Below are 13,780 nucleotides of genomic sequence, written 5' to 3' on the forward strand. Positions count from 1 at the left end.
ATATATATATATATCTCCTTAACCCTTAACACAGGAGGGCTATAAAATACTAGTTGGAAATAATTCTGTTGGGAATTTGGAAGGCCTTGCTGTATTGTCTTTTAAGCTTCTATATTGCTGCTGAGACGTCCCAGGCCACACTTATTCTGGGTCTATTGTATGTAAACTGTTTGTTATTTATTTACTTATATTGTGACAGCTTTGCCAGTTTTGAAGGCCTTCTCATTTCCCAGGTATTGATATATCATGTTGATGTCTTTTTGTGAGTCTTTCTTTCATTCAGTATGCTGGACACTCAGTGAATCCTCTTAATATGGGATTTCAAGGCTTTTAGTTCTAGATACCTTTCTTATATTCTTTCTTCAATACTTTCATTTCATATTCTCTAAAACTCTTATTACTTAGATTTTGAACCACTTGGACTGATCTTTTTATTTTCTTATATTTTCTCTGCTTTGCTTTTTGTTCTACTCTTTAGGAGAATTCCTTATCTTCTAACACTTTTATTACATTTTTTATTTCTGCCAATACATTTTAGTTTGCAAAATTTTTTCTTGGTCTCTAAATGACTTTCCCCTACTTTGTTCTACCCTTTTTTTTTTTAACAGCCCTTTTCTTGTTTTATAGAAAGAAGTTTTCTAATCTCTGTAAAGCTATTATAGTTTCTTGCTTCCTTCCTTTTTTTCTTTTTACATTTTCTTCCACTCCTTATTATCCCTGTTTCTTCTAATGTCCTTTCTTTCTGTTTGTTTAGGTTTCCTTCATATTTGTGAATTTCTCCACGCCTTGGTATAGACAGGCTTATCTTTAGGGTAGTTAGGCAGCAAGCTTTTTTCATGGCACTTCAAATGTTAGTACCTGTACATCTTTTCTTTCTGGCCATTTAGTTTCTCCAAAGACATTTCTTACATTCTCTTCCCAGGGAGTATAGGCATGGCTATTTGGGAGCTAAATAGGGGTTAGAGGGATGTGTATGTGTGTGTGTTTTCACAAGTATTCCCAGCATCATATTGGCTGTGCAAACCTTTCGTCTTCTGTTGCAGCAGAGGAAGGTAGTGGCCTAACTACTCAGAGGTGGAGACTGGGTTCTGGAAGACTTGCTGCTCATGAATTTTCTAACAATCCTATTTTCAGTCCCACCTTACACCTCCACTTCCACCTCAGATTCCCCTGGGGCCTTAGTTCCTGGGCCTTTCCAGGTTCTGTTGGATTGATTTTGATCATTTTCCTCACTGCAGATTCAGAATTCAGAATTTCCTGGTATTCTAGGTCTTTTTCCAGTCACTCAGCTACTCTTTCGATTTTACCGACATTTCTTCTCTTCTCTTGGTCCCACTGTCTTCATAGGCTTATGGCATTTTTATGCTTTTCTTGTCATTTTAATGAGTCTTTGGAAGAAAGTAGATATAAATGTTCAAACTGGAGCCTAGGACTTTATTCTGAATGCACTCTTTCAATTTCATCAATCTGGCTTTTAAAAAATATAAATAATGCTGAAGGTTCCAGCAACATCTGAAGCTGGTCACACATGCATCATCAATCTGATAGAAAAAACTAGGTGAAACCTAACTAAATAAGTCTGATTGAGTAAACAGACCAAACTTATAATTCCATGTCTTGAGACTTACCAACTTTATAATGTATACAGCCTTCCAAGTCCCCAACAGTGATCCAGCCTTGTTTCTTTTCTACTTCTGGGTCATTATGTAGTATTCTGTTTCTTAACCATGAAAGATAGTAAACTCGTAGCTTATTCTTCTTTCCTGTTGAAATAATAGAGGTTAAATTTCAAATTGCTGTGACAGCTCTCACTTTTTCCTTCCCCACCTCCATTTATTTCTAATTTATTTTATTTACGTGTGTGTGTGTGTGTATGAAGGCATAATAACCAGTGTCCCCAGCACTTTGTCATTAAAATGGTGTTTCTGCCAGAACTTATGGTTAAAATAGCTCTACGTGTTTTAGACACATCACAGAATTACAATGTCTTTTATCTTCAGGTGGTTTCTTATTTGAGTATGTGCTCTTACTCTCTCTTCCCAATGCAAAGCAGTGTCTGCTGAACTTAGTAAGAGCTAACTCTTCAACAGAGTGATCAGAGTTCCAGAACATTCTAGATCAATCACATGAAGAAGTGTTGGCAACTGGGCATTTTGGCACCTGCCTTTCCTTCACCATATAACCTAATAACAAACAAGAGGATAATATGGGTTCAGAAAATTATACTGGGCAGGTTTATGGTGCTGAAGTCACTGAAAGGAATACTGAACAAAAATAGAAAAGGAAAAAAAGGATGCAAACTTGAAAACTTAAAGTTCCCTTTGGTAAAGTGATCTTGGAATAAAGAATTCATAGGATGATAAAATATTTAGACAATATTGAAGAGTACACAAGTAGCAAAACTTGATATACTCCATTTGATTATTTGCACCAGATAAAATGTCCATTGGGATGACTCTTCCTAACTAATGATAAATTTAGCTCTATGGGTTTTATTTTTTGGATACTTATTTTTCTTTATCTTAGGCTTTAAAAATGTTTTATTTATTTATTTATTTTTGAGACAAGAGTTTCACTTTTGTCGCCAAGGCCAGAGTCCAGTGGCATGATCTCGGCTCACTGCAACCTCTGCTTCCTGGGTTCAAGCAATTCTCCTGCCTCAGCCTCCCAAGTAGCTAGGATTACAGGCGCCACCCCCAGCACGCTCAGCTAATTTTTATATTTTTAGTAGAGATGGGGTTTCACCATGTTGGCCAGGCTGGTCTGGAATTCCTAACCTCAAATGATCCGCCCGCCTCGGCCTCTCCCAAAAAAATGTTTCATATTTTATAGATGAATATATACCAGCAGAAGAGAACTTAGTAAAACATTACACATGCATTTGACAGGAGAGCACATTCATCACCTAAACTAAGGGAATCATGGTGTGGTCAGTATTCAATTTTGTAACCAAAGGCCTAGAATCCACATTGATCACAGTAGCTAGGATGGACACGAGAGCCAGTGTTTCCTCCTTTCTATGCCAATATGAATCCAAGGTTAGTTCAATAATCTTTTGCTCCTATTTTCATTTTCTCCTTTCCCTATCTGTGCCTCATGAGAAAAGGAAACGCTTACACTGTTAAGAATGAAGATGTGCCACTAACAACATAATGAAGTCTGAATGTGAATTTTCTGGTTGCATTTCCACTTTTGGTAGCTGACTGGCAGATAGGCAGTTTTCATTTTGATTTGGTAGTATAGCAATCAGGAAAGCAATTAACCAGAACAAAAGACTACATGGGATTAAACTCAAATGGCAATACAAAAGGAATTTACCTGGTTAACCTTATTTGGGGAGAATAAAAAGAGAGGAAACTGAGCATTCAGTGGAAAGGTAAAAGAAAGAGGAAGTTTAGTGACAAGCAAAAGCATTTTGTCAAAATGGAAGTACAGCTGAACTTTGAGGGAAGTTCAAACCAGCATCCCTGTGTTGTCTCTTTGTGAAACAATGGCTGAGCATAAATCCATGTTCTCAAACTTGGCTGTACAATGGAAACACATCAGAAACTATGAACGCTCCTGATGCCTAAACCCCACCCCCAGAGATTCTGACTCTGGTCTGGGGGTGCAGCCTAGATTTTCACATCTCCCTAGGTGATTATAAAGTGCAGTAGCAAGTTGGTTCCATACTAGATGGAATGAGAGGGGAAGTGACGGGTGTTACTCGTTAAACTCCTTCAAATACCAAAAAGAAAAAAAACTTTCAACAAAACTACCCTCTTTTAGGTTGCATTTTTAACTTGTTACAAGGCCTTCACTTTAGTCTCCATCTTTTTTTTTTTTTTTCCTATTTAAGGCTCTTTTTGGGAATCAGAAAGCTACAGAGCATAGCAGTAATGATTCCCATACTCAAATCTTTTTGTAGACTTGATCACCCAGTGTGCCAGCTGCACCTGCCAAAACATCAGTGGGCTATAAGCAAGAGAATTTTTGAGGGAAGAGACCAAGAAATTTCTGCTTACTAAATGTCCCTCTAGGAAGCCTGCATTTTGATATTCTGTCTGTATGTGGTAATAACTGGAGTGCAGAAACCTTAAAAACATCCAAAGATCCTTGCTGAGTCCTGACAGAGGTAAAGAGCTATAAATATATAGCCTTTGTGGTGTGTCTCTGCCTAATTCAGATTTAATGCAGAGGTGAGAGACTTCTTTTTGGAGGTCAGAATTCCCAGTGTTACAAAATGTGGGCAATCTCACTCTGGCTATACTGCTATACTTTATTGTGTTGTTTGTTAGCTGGGAAGGGCAGAACTAACTGTTTCTGCAGAAATGAGGTGGATCCCTTTCCCGCTGTATGGACCTGGGGGACTCATCATCTTAGTAACATACCTGAAATTGTCACAAGGACATTCAGTCCCTCTAGCACATCCATCTGCTGAAATCGCCTCCGGTTGATCAGATTATAGACTTTGCCTTGCCCACTTCGGTCCAAAAGCATCAGGCCATTTTCAGTCCCCACCAGAAGGTTTACACCTGTAAATTTAAGAAGCACCCTAAGACCGACTTTTCACGAACTTTAATCTTCTGCATCGAGAGTCCCTATAAAATTTAAGAAACTGTGACTTGTAAATATACACTAATGGGCAAGTAGGTAAATATAAACTAATGAATGTAGAAGCTCTGACATAATAATTAAATCATTGTACTTCTGGTAATGAAATTACAGTTTTCTTTTATAAAGTTAGCAGCATTCATACATCTAGTTATTTACTACCTAATGCAGAGAGTCCTTGTTAATAGGAGCCTTAGGCACAGATTTGAAGCTAGCATAATTTGCCTTTATTCCCTTCCTGGAAAAACCACTTCTTTCTTGGCTCTCCCTATAAATCACTTCTCTTCTTCCCCAAGGTTCACCCCCACCCCTATGCAGTGGTCTCTAGCCTACTCACCTTCAATATACAGTGGAATTTCCATTTCGATACTCCAATGGAAGAAAGGCCCTTCCTCCTTCTTGAATCAAAATGTAACTATCTTATGCCCCATACCCTCAAGTTTTTGCTCTTTTTTAGGGAAATGATAAACCCATTCAAGAGAAGTGTTAATAGCTGGAGAGTCACAGACATACTCACTTTAAGGGACTTCTCAGGTCTCTAAATCTAGTACAGCCCAACACCCATGCAGTAATCCCTATTACAGAAGCACAGGCACATAAGTGGCTTTGTCTGGGTAGTTGTAAACCTAAAAATTTATTGCTAGGGAAATGTATCATCCACCCCTCAACACACACACACACATTGAGAGGCTCATTGTGCAGTGTACTTTATTCATGAACATGTAACTCTCTGACTTCTCTTACGTCTTGTACTTCTATCTTCTGATCAACACAAATGTCTGCTTTTTTGTCCATATATTAATCCTTTCAGTATTAAATGTGGCTATCTTGTTCTCTTCTGTCTCTTCTCCAGAGGACAGAGCCTCTATCATGAAATGGTTACTAGGCTTCACACTCTTCCCCGCTAACATCTCAAATGCTTTCAGCCTTTTAAAATTATGGTTCCCCAATCCAAGCCTAGTATTTTCAGTGGGTACATAGGGGACATGTCCTTCCTTAATCTGTATGAGATGTTTATAGTAACACAGACCAAGACTTTGATAGAATCTCATCATGCCTCTCCTGAGTTTGAGGTCAGCTAAAACCTGCAGATCTTTTTCACGAGAAATGTAGATTGATGTTTTAAACTAAAAGGGAAAGTTCATTAAATTATTTGTTGTTCTTTTCAAGTTTTATCTTGTTATTGCTAGGGTTATGACCTTTAGTAATTCACAAAAATACTCTGGGCTGATTTTTCAGCTTGAAATAAAGGTTTATGCCATTATTTATGCTCATATTCCCCTTGCAGGATGTGGTATGGATCATGGAGAATGAACGTGGGGTATATCACAAAGTGCCAGACACAAATCGCCTCTGATTGATCAGATTATAGGCTTTGCCTTGCCCACTCAATGTATTCAGTGGTAGCTAGTTCTCTTGTTGGCTTTAGCCTATCACTATTGTGTGACAAGGTTGCTCTGAATCTAATCTCGTCATCCTGGCTAGTAGCGTATCAGCTGTTTCTACATATAAAACTCCTTTTGGTCTCTCCTGAGGTCAAGATAGTCCCAAGTTAGGTCTCTAATACCCAGGATTCAACCAGTGTTCTTTTGATGACAAGATCCACAGGCTTTTAATGTTTGAGGGTCAGTTCATTAATGAGTGGTTATTTAAAAAAAAAAAAAAAAAAAAAAAAAGCACCAACATACCCCACAGAGCTGCACAAAGTATTTCTGAGTTGAATCGTTTCTTGTATTTTCTGATTTCTGGTGTGTCGCTATGAGGCCGAATGTTGGTTGGGTTTACATTTACCACCGAAATCTTTCTTGCTTCATTGAGTTTGGCCTGTTCTTGCCTAAGAAGTTCGCTAGTAAACAGAGCTTTGAGAAAAAGAATCAGAGAAGTCAGTGACATCTTAAAAGGTAACTTATGGAGATGGGGCTTCAAAACACTATGATTTCTCCTTGTTTGGTTTGAATTATAGTAAAGGCAAGGAAACTCTGAAACTCTCCTTATTTTACACTTTTTTTTGTTTTAGTAGAACAAAGTCTAAGTCATTCATCAAAGGAATCTTTTATTCATTAGAAAAACAGGCTTATAGACTTGCAGAGTCTAGAAAGTCCCAAATTAAATACACCATCCCCACTCTTGTATATAGGCAAAAAAGATCTACTTTTTAAAATTGCAGTTTATCAGTTGAAAAACTGTCCTAAGCTGACTTTGATGATTAATTACTTGAAGAACATTAGAAAGCAAGACTCCTTTAAGTCAGCCTGATCTTTGTGGTGGGAAGCACACACCTAGAACTCAACACAATGTACCATGCACTTATTAAGTGCCTAATGTGTGTAAAACATTGTACCCAGAAATTGTTTTGGGGAAACAGTTAGTTATGTTCAGAGATCACTGAGGAACAGCTTTTCCTAGGGTCCCTATGTACCCCTGGGTCTACCAGAAACGAAATAGAAGAGATGGAAAAAAAAATGGAAAGTAATACATTTGTTTTAGGAGTCCTACAGAAATAATAATTTTAAAAAGTCTTCCTTTTAAGATAGGACCTAAGCAGTAATCAGCTTAACTACTGAACTGAGGATTAATTTCCTTATCAGGTCATACCAGAAAGGAAGACGAAGCTGTTTTTTAAACACTGGGCCCTTCTTGCTTACCTGCAGCTGATGATTCCTCATCCTCTTCATCTTCATCAGTGGGAGATGTCTGGTATACTCTGGGGTCCACAAAGGGGGTGAAGGAGGCTTTGGTGCTGCTCCCCATGCCATACTAATCAATAAGCAAGAAGATTAAGAAAAGCAGATAAATACTGCAGGAATAACAATGCTAACAATACTGTGCTTGGGCTGTAAAATGATCACAGATTCTTCAAGGTATTCAGGTGTTCACATTCTAGTGCTCTAGTCAGTGCGTGCCTGTCTGCAGCTTCTTCTGGTATTGATTACTCACTAGTCATTGTGCATTCATAGGACTTGGTTAATTATCAGACTGCAAGAATTGTAGAGAGAAAATTACATTTTGGACCACATGTGGCACCTTAAAATCTGTAAGATCACTGTGGTGACAGAGCTTACCTCTCCCTTTCAGTAAAAGCAATCTCCTATATTGACTACTTGATCAATATGAAAAGCTGACACAATTGGCAATAAACTAAGTAAGGAAGCCTACACAGCAGTACTTTATCCTGAACAGAGTCAAACCAAGGGGCTTTCTCTTGGGGAGGAGAGCTTTGAGCCCTTCTACTCCGGCCTGGCGATGCCAGTGAATTGGTGTTGGCTCCAAAAGCTTTAAAATCCTTAATTCAGGGATGATTTTATGCTGGAATTGAAGATATTTCCTTCCCACTATAGTTTCCTTAAAAGAATAATTACATTTACATCCTTATTTAGGGACTTCATGAGGATATTAGGTTTGTGGGCAATGTACCTTGAAGGCTTACTTTAAAAAATGAATCTTGGGCTTGAATGGCACCATGAAAACATGATGTCAGAAGGAGATGAGGGAACAGTAAACTCAATATCAGGGTTTCATGTCACAATATTCTAAATTTGAGTTTTGCTGAATAAGCTGCAATGTCAGTCATGTCCATTTCTTCTATTCTTGTCCTTTAACATCATAAACACATCTGTATTCAACATAATAAGCACATCTTTTTTGGATAAATATCTTTAACTAAAGGTTATTTCACTTTAGTTTTACTGTTAGGTTTTTATTTAAAAATAAAACCACCATCCAAGACCTCTAAACATATAAGGAGAAAACCACAAAGATCTAATCTGATTTAATTCAAGATTTTCTTTCCATCCTATGAAATCAAAACCATTTCATCCTCCTCAAGGTTGAATTCCCCCTACCAAATAGAACACTTTCACGTACATGTTCTCTTTTGATCTTTGGAAGATGTCTGTGAAAGAGGTAGGGCACGCACTAACATTTCCACATAGAGCTGGGGCAGCAGCAGAATTTGAACCAGGGTTCAATCTTATGGTGTCCTCCTTGGTACCAAGAGAGGTGTTCAGGCAGAAAATGCCCACACAGCATGAAATTACAATAGGATGCTGTGCTTTGCAGTATATCGCTGTGTTCTTTTCCTTGGGGTATGCAAAGCTCATCTACTCTATAACTTTAGAATTCAAAGGGTGCATCATAAAAACTTAGTGTGTGGACAATGTCAAAAATAATAGTACATGTGCTTTATAAACACATTTAGGGCCTTACATGTGATTGACAAGACTGTTAATGAAACAAGACCACACACTGTGAACTCATCCAACTGGTGTCAGTCATCAGCGTCTATGGGCACTACCTACAGATTGTGTTTATTCAGACTTTTTGCTGGGGCTGTTTCTATACAGGAAAGGTAATGCTTGGTTTCTTTCTTCTCACACAATTTTGAATTTATGAAAGATGAACACTTTAAGAACTTATCTATTTATTAAATTTTATTTTTCATAAACAAATCATTTAAACTTCATTTTACTTAAGTCATACTTAGTTTGACTAAATTAACGCGAATATAAAACTGTTGGCCTTGAAATCTGTGTAGCCTGAAGTTTCCATCAGAACTGGAGGTCCCAGTTCTGGTCTTAGATCTGTCACAAACCAGCTGTGTGTCTTGGACAAGTCATTCAACCTCTGTGAACCTCAGTACACTCATCTGTAGAAACAGGTATTGGTTCAGATGATATCTGAGAACTTTTCACTGCTCTGCTTCCATGATTTCTCTATTTGAGTATCTGCATAAGTAGCTCTATGGTAGAAACCAACCAAACAAGTTTCAAGGAGCTTGGCGAAGCCTCATTCTTGAAGAGATCATGGTTTTAGAACCCCAGGAAGGACAGCAGAACTGTCATGTCAGCTGTTGCCCAGCACCTACTTCAGTCCCAGAGTCCATCTCCTGGGAATGGGTTGAGACGCGCCCCAGTCCCTCAGTCGGGGTTCCAGCTGGAGAATGGCTCTGCTGCACCAGGTCAGGGAGGTTGATGTGGCCAGCAAAACCATTGCTGTCACTGTGGCCAGATCGCTTCTTCTCTCCAGACGTCTGAGGGAGCACAGCACGTGGGAGGAGTTAGAGAGGGGGGAAAAAGGCCACAGAGTGACATCAGCCCTCACACAGCATAGGCATATGGGGCTCCAAATCAACCCATTAGGGCGTGAGAAGGTGATATTCACATTTCTATTTTACTTAAGAAAACAAAAAAGAAATTAAGCTTTGCCAATATTTAGTTTATGGATTGAGCCTGAAGCCTTATGTTCCTGCATGAGGTACAGACAGTGGTCACATATGGCATGGGGGTCCCATGTACAGAGGGAGACGCTACAAAAAGGGAGGGACTGAGCAGGGCCCACACTTGTAAACTCTTTTGTAGTACTTGTGCTGTATGCACCTGCCACTTATATATATTTACAGATCATATTACCAGGTTACAATGAAACAAACCCACACAACAGATAAATGACCTAAAATGTTGCTGAAAAGAAGCAGTGTGTGTGGAGTACTCCAAGAAAGGGCAGAGACCATACTTAACTCACAGGGCTCTTTGTCATTCACAAGGTCAAAACAATGATTGATCGGATCTGACAGGAGTTCCAAATATATTGACATGATCTAGAATACTATTTGAAAATATGGATTTACAACTATCATAAATGTTTATGTCTCAATAAATAACTATGGTGCTTTGTGATGTAGGCAGTAACAAAGTCATCATGACTAGCAAAGCATTTGAAACATCACCTCTAATATCCCTTTTTAATGTCCTTTAAAGGTTTTTCTTTTCTTTTTTTTTTTTTTTTTGAGATGGACTCTTCACTCTGTTGCCCAGGCTGGAGTGCAGTGGCGCAATCTTGGCTCACTGCAACCTCTGCATCCCAGGTTCAAGCAATTCTCCTGCCTCAGTCTCCTGAGTAGCTGGGATTACAGGCATGTGCTACCACACCCAGCTAATTTTTGTATTTTTAGTAGAGGTGGGGTTTCACCATGTTGGTCAGGCTGGTGTCGAATTCCTGACCTTGTGATCCACCCGCCTTGGCCTCCCAAAGTGCTGGGATGACACGTGTGAACCACCATGCCCGGCCAAAGGTATTTTATAATGTATATAATGTCAGTGCAGTAGAAAAAAATGTATGACTTGTGAATAAATACACTGTATTAGGTGACATGCTGTACAGTTTTTACTGATAGGATTACATGATGTAACAAGTTTGGAAGCCATTGCTCTGGAGAGCAGTCTCTGCCAAAAAAACCCCAGGGAGGAAAGGAAAGATTAAAAGACAACTCTGGTTTCCAAAAGCCAGTGCCCACATTGTAGGCCTGACTAGTGTTGCACTTTTTAACTTTTATGCAACTGGCTCATTGAGGATTCTTAGAGCAGATCTGATTAAGTGATGATTTCCCTCTCTGCCTTTTCTTTCGTTCATTCATCGACACAGTATTTTTTAGTTCCTACTAAGTGTAAAGCATTCTACTGGCATGTGCAAGGTTTCATGCTGTTTCTTTGACCATCTCACCAGCCTAGCTTTTTACTTCTGGAGTTTGTCATGGATTTGCAATTACAGCTCTCTGCACCTGCCTCTGGCTGGAAGTGAAAGGAGGCACTTCTTTTCTTGTTTCTTGTTTAGATGAAACAGACTCCCAAGCTCCTGTAATGATGCATGTAATTGATGTTTCCAGGAAGCTTGAGAGATAACTGGAAAGCCTAGTGTCCTTTGTGTTTCTTGGCAACCTGCTCCTGGACTACGAGCTGTCCTGGAGAGGAACATTTTCTGGATTCATTTTGTCACAGTGGCCATCAGTAGTGTGTATTAGTGCCTATTCTCAGAGTTGAGCATTTCCTTTTCTAAATGACATTTAGGAAATTCAGTCCTAATACATCTTATTGTGTGCTACTTTATGTGTACTGGGCAGTTTCTCCTTTCTTTTAACTTCTGTTCAAATACTGAAAAGCTTTTAAACATTTTCCCCAAACTTCTCTTTAGCATAAATCACATGTCATCTCTTTGGAATTTTTTGGCCTCTCTTGTATCAGCAGCACTCTTTCTCAAGCCAAAAACTGATGCAGACACACTGGTTATCAAAGAGAGACTCAGAGAGGCTAACAAGGGGAAGTGGCTCAGATAGTGAGAAGCTTAAAGGAATCCAGTAGTATGCTCTCAATCTGCCCACTTCTGAGTCATCACCCTTTTGTTCACTCCACCAGCACCTTCTTATTAAACACTTTCTGTGTGCCAAGTACTGTACTGGAAACACAAAGACAGATGTACAACAGCTTTAAGAACCTCATTAACAGAACCTCCATAATATCTCGTCTTTATCTCTCACCATTCCCGTGGGGATTGGCACAAAGATGTTCTGTGTACCACCACATGCCAAGTACTGTGCTAAACACTTTATATATGACATTCCATCAATTATCTTGCCCTGAGTGACACGGGTTCTAAGTGGTTTGAACCCAGCTGTCCTGTGGCAGAGCCCAGGTGCTCTGGGCTGCACTGTTGTATTACGGGGTCTACTCCTGGTCACAGCTGATTGAATCAGGGGTGGATGCCTGAGCCAAGAGGGACCAGATTCCCACTGGAATTTAATATTAAGCCCAAGAGACATGGGTCAGTTTCTGCTGGCAGTTGAACTGGGATGTGGTGAGTATCTTGCAATGGAGGAAGTGGAGAGGTGAAAGCAGGAGCATGCAGAGGGAGAGAAAGCTCCTCTACAAAGAGAGAGAAGAGCAAAGGAGAAATGTGGAAGAAAGCAGAGATTAGGGTAAGGAGAGACAGGCAGCAAGAGAGCCAGAGACCTGCACATGAGAAGCTGCCTGAGCTCCTGTCTGTTCCAGTCCTTCAAAGAGGCTCAGCTCACTTTTACCTTTGGGTTCCTTCCATGAAATACCGTAAATCTTCCTTTACTCCTCTATTTCTGATACCTACCCTCTCCCCACTTAAAAAATGTTCTTTTTTTTCTTTCTTTCTTTTTTTTTTTTTTTTTTGCTTACTCTGTATTAAGTGGGTTCTTTTACTCATTACTTGTAACCCAAAGAGCCTTCATGATGACAAGCTAGTGTTCTGGTTCAGTGAGGAGGATCAATGCTGAAAAGATACCAGCTGATACCAGGAAGGTGCTGTGGACAAAGGTCCATGGAGTCCCAGTAGAGGCTTGTAGGAGATAAGGAAGATTGAGAACAGGGACCTGCTTTTGGTGAAGTGTGGGTAGCAGTGGAGAATACAAAATACCTCTTCCAGCAGATGAGCTTCCATGGACAAATGGCAGCTCACAGCTGGTGTGGTGCATTCTAGAACCGAGTAAAAAGTGGTCCTGTGGGGCTATAGGATAGGGATAGGTAGAACCACAGGGATAAGGGTATGCACTACAAGGGGAAATTTGTGCATCTGACAGGATCATGAGTGTTAGAGTGGTATGTTCTTATAGAACCATCTAGTCCACTCCACAAGATGACAAGTTGGGTGAGTTCTCCTAAAGTTCATCTTGGAGAACTGTACTAATAGCACCCTATAAGCTAAATCTTATTATAATGAGTTTTTATTTTATGTTCTTATTTTGTCAGGGATAAACTTTAACCTGCATTTATCTTGTTTAAACATGTACTTTTAGTAATTTTCAGCTCAAGGTTTGATGATGGTTAATTTTATGTGTCAACTTGACTAGACCATGGGGTGCCTCGGTTAAACATTTTTTCTGGTGTGTCTGTAAGTGTTTCTGGATGCAATTAGCATTTAATTGGTAGACTCAGTAAAGTAGATTGCCCTTTCCAAGTTGGATGGGCATCATCTAATCTGCTGGGGACCTGAACAAAACAAAAGGCAGAGGAAGAAGGAATTTTCTCCCTCTTTTTCTTCTCCACTGGTTGAAGTGGGACATTTCATCTCATCTTCACCCAGCTTCCAACTAGGATTTATACCAACAGCTTCCCTGGGCCTCCAGCTTGCATATGGCAGATCATGGGACTTCTCAGCCTCCATATCGTATGAGCTACATCCTCATAATGAAGCAGTCTCTCGGCCGGGCGTGGTAGCTCACGCCTGTAATCCTAGCGTTTTGGGAGGTCAAGGCGGGCAGATTGCCTGAGCTCAGGAGTTTGAGACCAGCCTGGGCAACACGGTGAAACCCCATCTCTACTAAAATACAAAAATTTAGCTGGGCATGCACCCGTAGTCTCAGCTACTTGGGAGGCTGAGGCAGGGGAAT

General features: G+C 39.7%; 1 protein-coding gene and 1 long non-coding RNA gene across 20 annotated transcripts in view; one reads left to right on the forward strand and one right to left on the reverse strand.

Annotated features, from left to right (window-relative positions):
• LOC129532356 (uncharacterized) overlaps positions 1-13,780 on the forward strand; it is a 151,913-nt gene that overhangs the window by 68,161 nt on the left and 69,972 nt on the right. Inside the window, exon 3 of one of the 2 annotated variants that reach the window (XR_010133002.1) lies at positions 7,182-7,227. The exons of the other annotated variant lie outside the window; for it this stretch is intronic. This is a non-coding gene — a long non-coding RNA (uncharacterized lncRNA). Of the gene's footprint in view, positions 1-7,181; positions 7,228-13,780 lie in introns of those variants that run through there. 2 annotated transcript variants of the gene reach the window in all.
• Positions 1-13,780, reverse strand: part of TNIK (TRAF2 and NCK interacting kinase) — a 398,334-nt gene that overhangs the window by 16,566 nt on the left and 367,988 nt on the right. For all 18 annotated transcript variants that reach the window (XM_019024032.3, XM_063704353.1, XM_055381466.2 and 15 more), the window contains 5 exons: positions 9,458-9,622; positions 7,239-7,350; positions 6,282-6,452; positions 4,371-4,514; positions 1,629-1,763 (listed from right to left, as the gene is read on the reverse strand). In XM_019024032.3, the coding sequence (XP_018879577.1) occupies positions 1,629-1,763; positions 4,371-4,514; positions 6,282-6,452; positions 7,239-7,350; positions 9,458-9,622 (727 nt within the window). The remainder of the gene's footprint in view (positions 1-1,628; positions 1,764-4,370; positions 4,515-6,281; positions 6,453-7,238; positions 7,351-9,457; positions 9,623-13,780) is intronic.

This window comes from Gorilla gorilla, chromosome 2, assembly GCF_029281585.2.
Source record: "Gorilla gorilla gorilla isolate KB3781 chromosome 2, NHGRI_mGorGor1-v2.1_pri, whole genome shotgun sequence".
Taxonomy (NCBI): Eukaryota; Metazoa; Chordata; class Mammalia; order Primates; family Hominidae; genus Gorilla; species Gorilla gorilla.